This window comes from Vidua macroura, chromosome 3, assembly GCF_024509145.1.
Source record: "Vidua macroura isolate BioBank_ID:100142 chromosome 3, ASM2450914v1, whole genome shotgun sequence".
Taxonomy (NCBI): Eukaryota; Metazoa; Chordata; class Aves; order Passeriformes; family Viduidae; genus Vidua; species Vidua macroura.
The window spans coordinates 25,904,967-25,917,457 of record NC_071573.1 but is presented as its reverse complement, the minus strand read 5'-3'; the positions used below and the strand labels follow the sequence as shown (position 1 = coordinate 25,917,457).

The window sequence follows — 12,491 nt, the reverse complement described above, 5'->3', positions numbered from 1 at the left end:
ACAACTTCAAAGAGTTGAGTGATGGGTTTTTTTTTTTTAATCCTAGATGGGATTAAGACTGGCAGTGTTATGAAGGGAACTTTTTACCAAGATTTCCCTAGGTCTTTAGAATGAGAGAAATTACTGAGATATTGATAAATATCCATAATATTGTGTCCTGAAAATGCACTGAATTTCTGTCTGTCTCGAACGATTTGTAGACAGAGATTTTTGCAGAACAGTCTTGTGTCTATATTCAAGGAAGGGACAATCACTTTTTCCTCCTGCAGTGAGGTAGATAGTAAAATTTTCAAGTGATCACTTATTCCAGAACTTGGAATAGATCCAAAGTCTCTTCTGCTTACTTCTTATGGTGTCTGGGTGTGATGGTTCTGTGTGTTTGGGTAGTTTCTATTCGTGATATGAAAGGAATGTGAGTCTCTATTTTAAAACAATCCACCTTGACCCCTACCTTTAATTCTGTCCTTGAAAATCTCACAATGTCTTGCACATTGCCACAATTGCCCCTTGAAAACCTCCTGCAGTAATTTCTGAATGCAAGCATTCACACAGTAAGTTCCCTATCAGAAATTCCATAATAAGCTTGCCCTTTTTTATGGGACTCGTTCTTGATAACCTACAGTAATCCTGTTTTTTTCCTTATCAGTTACAAAGTTTCTGGTTGAACTTCTTCAAGGTTACACTCGGGTTCCTTTCATGGCCCGGTGATCAGTGTCTTACGAACTCCAGTCTTCATTAATATCTGTTATCTGCCGTTGGTTGGGGTTTGTGTATTTGTGTGTTTAATTTATTGCCTCTTCTGTTCCTTGCCTTGTCTTTCATGTGGAGTAGCTGTTGGGCAGATATCCTTGCAGTTCCTTGCCCTGTTCGAGCATCGGTTTGAGAGGTGCTGGCTTGCACCTGGCAGTTCAGAGCTTGTCACAGTCAAGGCTTTGTTTCTGCAAGTCTTGGATGGCCTCAGTTAGGGCTGGGAGACACTGTCAGGGCCATACCAACTCTCTGCTGTCCTTCAGTTTTCTTCTGGGACAGTTATCTCTGTCTTTTTTTTTCAGCATAATAATCTCATTTCTCTGTTATAACAATTGTGTCTTGCAGTCTCTTACCTTTGCTGGCTGCTTGACTGGTTGGGTGTTGTCATCACAGGTTGAATCTGTTACAGCAATATTGCTCAGGATGTGAATGCTTAAATCAAACTGAAAGCTTCAGAGTGAATTTAGTGTTTGTGTGGTACTATGTGGATCTCACCAAGAGTTTGGCTAGATCAGAAATGGTTGTTTAGCCATCAGGAAAGTGAATAGTTGGTGCAAGTGCTTATTGCTTTCTTCCCATGTTACCCCAAGACAAGAGGCAAGGATTGTCTAGCACTGAAAAGCTGTGGAGTTCTTAGTGTCTCTCCTCTGTTGCCTTTTTGCTTTTAATAGCCTTTCTAGACTTCAAGTATAATAAGGAGAGTCTATACTGGAAACCTGAGGAAAAAATAAGTTTGTTGTTTTGTTGTAAACATCTTATTCTGTCTATTCTCATTGATTTTGCTTTTTGGAATGCAGGGTTTGGATCAGTGGCTTGTTTCAGTTCTTATTTGTGTTACCATAGGAACATATACTAAAGCACAAAAATATTAGGAAAAGCTTTTTATTTACCTTAGTCTTTAGCAAGGCTTAATTTGTTATTTTTGTAGAACTCTGAGATCATAGTACTGGATTTTTAGAAGATGCATATCTTTAGGTTTGATTATGAGTAACCCAAAAGAAATCAAGGAGGTAGAATCAAAGTAGTCATGTGCTTTGATTACTTAGTACCTCTCTCTTTATAGGAAACATAACTTTTTTTTTTCTCCATTGAGGTGAATCAAGTCCAACTCGTCGAGAAGCAGTGAAAAGGAAGACGGCAGAATACCTTATGCGTGCTGAAAAAATTTCCAGTCTCTATCATAAAACCTCTGAAGATGTATCTGTTTCTATGGTAGGCTTTAATTATTTTTTTTCTGAATTATTTTTTCAGGATTTGGTATAATTAAGTAGCAAAGCATATTCAAGCTTAAGGTTCAAAAGCTATCTAGAATTTCTCTTTTGGGAGGCCCAATGAGTATTTTGATGTTGTGTTTCTGTTAAGTTGCCATTCTTTCTGATTCTTCATAATGTTACGAGGAGTGCTTGGTTTAATACAGAACTGCTTTTCACATGCTTTCCTACTGCTCATGGTTGATGATGTAGACATTTTTCATCATGCTGAAGAATCTAAAGGTAAAGGAAAAAACATGCTAGAATATAACATTTCATTTGACTTTTCCATGAGAATGTTGGTCAGTCCTGTAGGGTGTGAGAAACCTGTTGGTTTCTTTAGCCTAGCACATAGTGATGTATCACAAGTGAGTCAAGCACACGGTAGAGGGGATCAGATTAATTTTCCACAGAACAAGTCCTTAATAGAGCAAAGGTTCTTCCTGATCCTTTCAAATGTCTCTCTTGGATATGCTTGTGGGATCGGTTCCTTTTTGATAAGTTTCTGTGCTAATTTCCACTTTCTTTAGCAGAATACCTTTATCTGTGCTTGTACAAAAGACAAACAAAGCTTGTTCCAAGATACTCTTGATAAATATCTAACTTGCCCTTCCTTAAACAGTTCTTTTAGGATTTATCTGTTTCTGCTTTAGAGTTTTACTGCAGTCATGTTAAACTGTGTTATTGTCAATGACTGCCCTATTGCAGTAAGTATAAAAGCTACAAACTTTGACTCTCATATCAAGGGATAACAAAAGGGATAGAAGATTATTGCTTCTTACTTTGCACAGATCTAAAAATGCTTTAAGGAGACAACTGCTGCAAAAATTGGAAGCCTTCTAAAAGCTATCTAATAAGTAAATTTAAAAAGCAAAGACACTGATTTTTTAAGGGTAGATTTTTTCATGTTGAGAGCCCACAAGTACAATTTTGAGGATGTTCCAAATGGGATATATTTTGTGAGGCTTGGAGTCTTGCTGTTGCTATGAACTGTACTTTGAACAATTTAATATTTTGGACAGATACGAACTCCTACTAGGTATTCTTTCTTTGGGTCAAACACCCCTGAAAATGGGGAAGAAGCTATATTGAATGCAATCCTCAGTGTGTTTGGAAACTGAAGAGCAAGAGAAAAAAATCCACGAACAACCTATTTTTGCCTTTTTATAAGTTTAAAAACTAACTGCAGTTGGGAAGGAGGAAGAAATAGGTTGCATTTTTCTGTGTGAGCTTGAGAGGTAAAGTATTTCCTCTTTTATGCTGTACTGAATAAGACACATGCCTTCTTTGCAGATCCAAAGAAAAGCAGATTTAATTGGGATAAGACAAGAAAAAAAAAAAAGAAGATAGAATAAAAAAACATCCTCCTTCTGTGCTGAAACTCAAAATTGACAAATTATGGCAAATCTTGTTTTGTACCAAGTGTTGTACCTGGCTGATTCTCCTGTTTACAAAAAAAGGCCATGCAGCCTTGATTTAGCCTTATCTTTTTCCTAAGTTTGTACGTGTATGTTAATGTCCTTTATTTGCTGCTCTTCATAATGCATAAATTTTACTTTTATCTTAGAACTTTGGAATTTGCTGATGTTGAGGGCAGATGGTGCTTATGGGTCATGATGGTTATGATGAGGAACAACTTCTCTCTTGCTCATAGCTGAAAGTTACCTGAGAGAAGGACTTAACTCCCAAAATTATTGTGAGGGTAGTGGTAGGGACCACAAAGAGTTGGCATGCTCTGTGCTTTTGCATAATGTCTTAAGGAAAATGGGGAATGTGACTGTTCCTGCATGTTGGTTGCTGAGCAGGCCTGGATTCTTGCAATTTAGTTACTGCTTATTATTTTTACTTCCCAAGATAGTTTATATTGGAGTTTGCATGAATTATTCCCCCCCATGTGGACAGTGATAAGTGCACTGGTAGAACCTCCATCTATATACAGTGTGATTTTTGGGAGATACCAGTGGCAACTTGCAGATACTTTGTGTCCTTCTCCTAAAGATATTAAGTCCATGATGGGCGCAGTTAGTGCAGTACCTGGGCCCCTGTTAGGAGTGGCAGAGTGTAGTTTTGTTATGGAAAGCATGGTTCAGTCCAGGGAATGTCATGGGCAGTGGGGGTGCTGAGACCATTTGTACCTTGGAGGAAGAGGTCTGGCTAGTAAGTGGGCATGGGCATTTAAGGCAAATCGCTCTTGTTCATGACCTGGTGTCACAGGGCAGAACTGCTTTATCACCCCTGTCTGCTGTAGCTGGCTTTGTGTTTCCTATTGTGTCCTTAAAAGGAGCAGTCATGGGCATCAGAACTAGGCTGACCTGTCCTCCTTACATATGGAATTTTGCTTCCGTCTCCTCCACTGGGCCATAGAACTGTCCAGCAAGGGAAGGGGTAAGCTCAGAAGTGCAGGTTCAGTTATTGTCCTGCACTTCTCAGCCTGTCAGATCTCCCAAAGGCTTGGGGTGCCAGCCATGTGCTGAGCCATGTGTTGAGCCACCTGCAGCAGTCTCAGAAGACTGTGCTCGCTAAATGTGCCCCAAGGTACCCCTTTGCCATCTGAACACCACTTGAAGGTAAAGCACAAAGCACTGGCTTTTCTCTGGGGCCCAGGCAAGGAGGAAGTGAGCCATTCTTTCGTGGCTGGAAATGCCAGGCCCTCGCCTGTTCCAAGACCAGATTTCCCTAAAGAGGCAGAAGTCTGGTATTTGAGAGCTGAGAAGCAAAATTGTCTTTGATGTCATGGAAACCAAATGAAGAACAACTACTTTGTTACTTTTCAGCAGTGTAGCTCTCAAGGATAGCATCCTTAGCAACCACCCTGCTGCTTGCAAGTTCAAGTGGTGAAGAGAAAAACACAAGAAGGTGGTATTTGGAGAATCCTTGGCATTGTTAAAGAATGGTTTTGGGTAGAGGGCCTAAAAGAAACATAGGGAACTGACACAGCTGTGACCTTGAGCTGGGAACACATTTGAGTGTCTTGTAAACCTTGAGAAAAGCCTTGCTGTGACCCATAAGAGTAGAAGATGTGGAGACTTTAAACAGGCATGTGAACCTTCTGGAAAAACAGGCTGCAGCAAATGCTGTCCTTTTCTTCTTCCTTTGGTGCAGCACAGCAGCCTCAAAGGCCGTCTCTTGGACAAGTGCTGCAGAGCGCTGTGTAAGAGCAGCACTGGGTCATTTTGCAGATTCTCAAGCTGCATTTTCTCCTCTGCCCCTTTATAAGTAGCATCTCTGGGGAGCCACTTCCAAGCCTGAGTGGGAGCTGCAGCAACACCCTCTGAATCACACTGGACTGACCATCAGAAAGCTGGAGTCTTGCATAGCTGTCAGCTACAAAGCCCAGCAGTACAGGCTGTGAGGCTGTTTTAACTTTGGTAGTTTTTATTAAGCATATTTTTATTCACTCTTTGAAATTAGTTCTGATTCTACTTACGCCTAACTTTGTATATTCAGAGTTGTTTCTTTTTGCATCATTATGAAAGCTGTTGTCTTTTAAAATGTCAATTATTTTTGATTTTCAAAGCAATTTAGTAACAAGAGGTACATGTAAGCCTGATGCCCGAACAGAAGAAGCAGTCTTTGTGGTTGCCATAAGATATCTTCCTAAAATTCTCATTAAATGTGCATGAAAATTACATGAAGTATAAAGAAAACGTACTGCTGTAGTTCTGCGAGATATAAATTTAACATAAAATAAGAGATTCAGTCTCAACTTCTAGGATCACATTCAAGGTGCGTCCCAGCTTCAGGAAAGGTGCATTCCCCAACTGGTGCTCACTGGGGGCCTTCTGCAGCACTCTGTAGTTCTGTCTGGTTCAGATGCAGGCAGAAATCCAACCTGGTTTTCTCCTGGTGCAGAGAGAGGAAGAAGCCAGCATGTTTGCCATACCAGAAAAACTGGAAGCACTGTCACATCCATGAAGCAGATACCAGTGTATCTGCATCAAAACAAGGCATCTCCTTGCTGCAAGTGAAACTCTGGCTGTGCTACAGGTAGACAGTTATTGAAATCATCAGACTCAGACCTCTGAATGGCAAGGGGAGATTGCATTTTGATGTGCAGATCTGCACTGGTGTTCATGAAAGTTCTCTTTTCTTATCCTGAGGATCTGTGGTGACTGATGTCAAAGGTGGCAGCATTAGCAGTTAAATTAGCAGAGCTTTCTGGGTGAAAGAATGAAGAGGGGAAAATAAAGATCAAATATTTAATTAGAGGAAATACAGGGAAAATAGCATTGTGCTGGGAAAGCTTTGAGAGACCAGTGTGAGTAGCATCACTGCTTGAGCATGTGGATTGCTTTGAGCAACCAAGAAAGGACCAGGATTCCACCATTCCTTGTGTTTCACTGCATCCCAGGAAGAAAAGGGTGCAAGGAACCCCCCTTACAGATGTTGGGGTGCCCCCAGCCTGAAATGTACACATGGTGTGGTTTTTGGGGTTTCCCTGTGTGAGGCCAGGAGCTGGATTTTTGTGGGTCCCTTCCAACTCAGGATATTCTATGATTTCCGATCAAATGGTGTTTGTGTCACTGGGCTAGGGATACTGCTCTTGCCTTAAATGAGGTTAACATGAAATGCCCCTTCTCTTACTTGATTGGTGGAGTTCTCCTCTGTCCCCCTCTGCTCTTCTACCTGCTGGCAGTGATGCCAAAGCTGAGGCAAGGGCTATTGTGTAGCTTGTAAAACCAGAGCTTTCCAAAGGCAATCAGTGGCCACAGGCTGCTGGGTCCTTGCACATAATCAGCATCAGCCTTTTCTACTTGAAATCTATACATGGTAGAAGGCGATGGTGGGAGAGGAACTGGTGATGCCTGTCCTAACTCTGGATAAATCCAGCTGTGCAGCTCACAGTGTAGTCTGGAAATAGGGAGGGCCTGATCACAACAGAGAAGATCCTGGGATACCTGAGCAGCATGCTGAGCATTTGGACAGGCTGCTGAAGACCTTCTGCAGGCAGAGGTAGCCTGCCACTTTGTTCAGAATATTTGTCTCATTTCTAAAGGCAAATGAAGCTCTTTTTTTTTTTTTTTTTTTTGTTATCCTCTTTCCTGTATTTTTTGTTCCTCTGTTTTTTGATGGGAGTGAGGGTTTTTAGTTATTTTTCTTCTTGCTGCCTAGATGCTGAACTTGAATTTTTACTCTATTCAGAGGAGCAGGCTGTTTCATAGAGTGCTTAATTGCTGTAGTTTTGGGAATTGTTCTGGGAATTTAGAGTCTGCTTCCAGCTTGCTTCACAACAGAACGTGATGCCTTCCCATCATCGGGCTCTTCTATTAGACTTTTGAAACAGTGAAACCAAAGTACTGTAAAGAACAGAACTGATAAAAATGGAGAGCATGCTGGGAGCTGTGGATGTGATTGTAAATCCCTTTAAGGTAGGAAGTGACTGTAGAGCACATATATAAAAATCAGTGTGTATACACAGTATTACCAACTGTGCCACCACTGGTCACATTTTAGAGAAGGACCTAAAATATATATACTGAGTTTTTTTGGCTCTTTAGACAGGATGGGTGCAGAAATGTGATTGTATAGCATTATTAGACAACTATTAACTTCTGTAGAGATATATGAATTTAATTCATGGTTGAAATGTTATTCATAAGAGAAAATTTTAAAAGCGTGATTATTGAGGAATGGTTATACAATGTAATAGCAAGCAGATAGAAGTGAAAATCTTTTATAGTAGTCTAGAGGATTAGGAAATGTTCTCTTCCTTTAAATGTCTTCCTTAGAATGCTTTTGAAATCTTGTCATGAATAAACTGTGTTAGCACAACTCTTTGTTTCAAAGGAAGTATTTCATTATTGCAGAAAAATTGCACACTCTCAAAATACTTTCAACAGCTCACTGGAATGTGGAACCAAAATTAGGTTTGGAGAAGATAGTTCATGTAAAGTTTTCTTTTTTTATTCTTCTTCCTGTTAAAGCCTTTAGTTTTAGATTGTAGAATCTGAGCTGTTTTCTCTTAACTGCTGTTGGTATTCCTGCTTGGCAGGGTTTATGTGACAAAACAATTATCAGATCCATACAAAAAAAAAATGAAGATAACTTATAAACTCCCAAACACTGAGCCCAGAAAAGCACACTTTTCTCTAAGCTTTTTGAATATGTATTTACGGCCTTTTCTTTTGGATTTTGTGGGCAATCAGTACTTAAATAAGTACTGATTTTTAGGAAGGAATTTGGAAGGAGAGAATGTTGTTGAGTGAATGGGGAAGGCTTCAAGGAGTTGCTTTGGCCTTTGAGGATAGCACTGTAAGGATGCCTGAGGGGGGGAAAGATAGGGGGGAGGAAATTGCTCTGCCTAGTTTAGGATCTTGGAGTTTCTCATCACAGGGGAAAATTTTTTGATTTTTCCTGATACTGAAGCATTTAATTCACAGCATATTTACTTACCAACCATTTTCTTTTGTGACACAGCTGTTAAATATTGTCTCAGAATTCCTCTTCCTTTGCACCTTTGTGTGATAGAAATCTTCTTGGGGGGGCAGATTATGCTTCAGAGGAGTTTGGCATTCAGCAGCTCTGCAGATGAAGTTACCTTATTTGTGAGGTACAGGTCTGTGGTTCTACTAGAAGCTACATGTTGAATTTTTGGAGGAAGATCTAATAAATTCTCTCAGTTGGCATCTAGAAACTGCTGAAAATATTTGTTCACATGCCAGAGGTATATGGGATGCTTAAAATGTTGATCTTTGTCCCAAAAGACTTCCAGTTGAAACGTTGTTCCCCCCTCTGACATGCAAGCTTTGAATTTGCTCTGAGACACTACAAAACATACTATGGACAAACATCTATGTATATTTGCATATTAATTACTTGAATAGTTAGCACCTGCCAATTTTCTTGCTGTGGTGTTAATTTCTAGATTAATGATACATAGTTAGTTACTTTTTCTAAGGCAGCTTTAGGAATTGTTTCTGTTGTGCACCTTATTATTAAAAGGATTTCATAAAGCCCACCAGAGAGCAAGAGAACCCTATTTATAATTCTATATTTTATGTTCTTCAGGCTTAAAAAGCCTCTAATTTGCTTTCTCCTCCTCAGTGATCTCTGAATTATTTTGTACCCAGAATACCTGTAAGGCTTTGATTGATTATTATTATGTGGTAAGAACTAAGTAATCAATTGCTGAGTTCCATTAAGCATAGAAAATACAAAAATTCATTGCTTTTTTCTTTTTTAAATTTTTGTTTTCAATGTTATCTCGACTTTTATTTACTTGCAAGTTGGTTTTTTCCCCCCACTAAGGACAAACAGAAAACTTCTCCTTTCATCTTCAGTCTCTCTGATTTATGATAAATTTAGTTTCCTTCGGCCTGGCATTTGCTTCAGCAGGCAGTCTTCCTTCAAGTACCACCCTGATTGATGTATAATCTTTGATATCTTCCATTAGCCTCCAGGATCACTAAGTTCAAGGCCCTCTTGGAACCTAAGGAGCCCTGCCGAGGAACTGAAGACCTTCAGAGTCCTTGGGGTGATTGACAAGGTAATTCTTCAGTGTCTCTTCAAGAATTCAGTCATAAATCGACTGCATGCTGACATTTTGTCTTTGAAGCTGTGGATCTTAAGGATATGAAACAAAAGGGGAAAATGACTCAAATGCATCTGCACTTTAAAATAACAAAAGTAGAAGAAAAAAAGGCTTTTATCTAAGCAATTCATGTAAGGTCATGCAAAATGTATTTGAGCTTAAAGGATAAGGTACATGTTTGGTAGCATTCAATAGGATGAGGCCTGTTTTTCAAAAATGAAATCATGGTTGCCGTTCTGGGTAAGGACAAGTTGATGTGTTTTCAGTTGAACAATCTGGTGGATACTGAAAATATAGAGGGGTAGAAATTCTTACTTTTGAACTCTTACTTGAAATGGGAGCTGGGGACACACACGGCTGTTCTCCTTCCCTGAGATTCAGAATTGAAGTCCCTTGCCAGGACAGAGATTCAGCAATGAAGCCAAGCTTATTTTTGAGTCATGCAAATAATGTCGTCCAGAATCCCAGGATAATACCCGTCTGTAAACAGTAAAGGGCCGTACGGATTTTTTTGCAAGCCTAATTAAGAGACCAGAAGAATTGTTGGGTTGTTTTGATAATGCTGATTAGTTACCACCTTACCAAATACTTTTAAGATGATGCATTATTCAGCAGTGTGACAGTGGCTAATGCAGACTGTAACGGCTCGTTTCCTTTTTGCTGTGCCAAATCCCTTGTGCCTTTTGATAGTTCCTTATGTAGTTCCTAGTTTGTGCATGAGCTACTGATGCATGGTCAATTTATGCATTTGTAACGTGCATCAAAAACCTGTGGCTCATCCCTTGAGGTCTGTATTTCTTGGTTTCTTTTTCTTGTTGGACTGAACTTAGCTATTGGGACTGGTTTTTGTTTTTCTTTGTCTGTTTTGTTGTAATTGTGTGCATAAGTTGATAACTTCTCCTTAGGGGGCTGTATACATTAGGTATTATGGTTGTTTTTATAGCACACAAGGTTTTTTAATCTCTGACTTCATATTCATTGTATCTTCTTTCCTCAGTTGTAAGTAGAGAATTTAACCTGTATTCCACTCTGTATACATATCAGAGAGACATGTTGGAAAGACCACCTATCTGTAGCACCTGTTAGTAGGTGCTAAGTTAGTAGCTACTAAATGGATGTGGTATGCATGGATTTTGTGAATTATTCTGACAGAGTGAGCCTGCAGAAATGCTGGAAATGGATCAAGAAAGATTTTTCTCAATATCTCCATTCTTGTGTAGTGCTAATGAGCAGCTACTGGAAAAGATGCTTGATCAGAATGAAGCTTTTGCAGTCCTTGGTGGTACCAGATCTCCTTAGCTCTCTCTGAGCAGTTTCAGTAAGCATCGCAGGTGTGAGCTGAACATGTCCAGATCTTTGAAGCAGAGTTGGGGAAAATCAGGGTTCTAATGATGACAAAACCACAAGATTCTCAGAGTTGGAGATGTATGCAAGGAGTAGCAGGCCTGTGCATACAACTGGAATGCTCCTGTGTGAACAGTATCATAGGGCTCAGAGTTCATGTTTAATTATTGTGTAGAAAATTCTTTCAAGTGTCTTTGTACTCTGAGTTCCTTCTTCCAGATTCTCATGTCACAATCTTAGCCTTATTCTGAGTATGCTGCTTTTTAGCATATATTTCTAGGGGTCTGTAAAATTGTGAGGCAAATGAAAATCTGCTCTAAGCCCAGAGAATATTTTATTTGGTTTTATAATGCATACACAAAATGCATGTGAATATGAAGCAAAACTGTGCAGATGTATCTGTGGGCTGGAGATGATGCCCCTGCCCTTGGCTTAAAGCACCATCTCCCTTCCTTCCTCACCACCACTGTCATTTCCCTCCTTCTCTGCTTCCATATGCCCTAAAGCTCTCATCATGGAGAAATCTAATCAGTGTGTAAGTATCCTTGCTGCAGCCAAGTAGATGACATAGTGTGCTTGTTCCTGAAAATGGATTTTGATTTTCAGGGCTGGCATTGAAGATGCTATGCTTTTGGGCACAAGGCTGTAACTGATTCAGCACCACGCAGAGTTTTGCCTGAAAATAATCTTCCATTCAAACCCTAAGGTAGCTGCTTTGGTTTCAGCAGAAAATGGGTGTGTGGGTAGTAATGAGCCACTGGCATTATAACTGCTGGCTTGACTAACCCTGTGCAAGAGTGGCTTAAACACACCGACTTGAAAACGGTGTTGGTTGGTTTGCAGACTTGTTCTCCCACTGCTGAAGCCCAGAGTGGTGTCTGCCTGCTACAGTGCTGCCTCGAGAAAACCAGCTGTTAACCCTCATTCAAATGCTGAAAGGTTCAGTGCTTTCCCTTGGAGTAATGTCACTCTTTGTTCTTCGTTTGAAGCCTCTTCAAGTGTTTTGAATTGGCTTCATTTTCAGGGACAAAATGCTTGTTGCTACCTGAAACTCTGGGTTTTTCAAACTATTTTAGACTAGGCAGAATGATTAGATATTTAATTTTAGCTTAGTTTATTCCCAATGTGCAATCTTTCTGCCCTGTCTGCCCTTTCACCTTCCTTGTCACCTCAATAATTTTTGTTGCATTGACCTTTTTCTGCTAAATCTGAGACAATTCAGATCTTGGCATTATTAAGCTCCTTTTTTTTTTTTTTTTTTTTTTTTTTTTTTTTTTTTTTTTTTTTTTTAATTCTGCTGCTGCTGTGTTTGCTCACTTCATGGTGTCAAAAGGTAAGGAGGTGGTGTTTGCAGGTTTTTTATATGTTTAATATGTAAAGAGCCTGCCTGTGAGTAGGTTTCTGAAAATGGAGGTGTAATCTAATTGTAAAGGAGGCTTTTGTCCTACAAGCGTTGTGGAATGTGAGGTGCTGCTGTTTGGGCAACAAGGCTCTTATTAATGTTACCAGAGGTACTGCATTCGAAACAAATACCTAAATATTGTAGCTGTTGTTATCACCAACTACAAATGATCAATTATTTTAGCATCTCATGTACCTTAAAGTAGGAAACTTCT

At 39.7% G+C, this 12,491-nt stretch overlaps 1 protein-coding gene across 1 annotated transcript in view; it reads left to right on the top strand.

Annotated features, from left to right (window-relative positions):
* The window catches only part of RPS6KC1 (ribosomal protein S6 kinase C1), an 85,602-nt gene that overhangs the window by 35,936 nt on the left and 37,175 nt on the right, over positions 1-12,491 (top strand). Inside the window, exons 8-9 of the mRNA XM_053974115.1 lie at positions 1,844-1,962; positions 9,394-9,486. Coding sequence (XP_053830090.1) covers positions 1,844-1,962; positions 9,394-9,486 — 212 coding nt within the window. The remainder of the gene's footprint in view (positions 1-1,843; positions 1,963-9,393; positions 9,487-12,491) is intronic.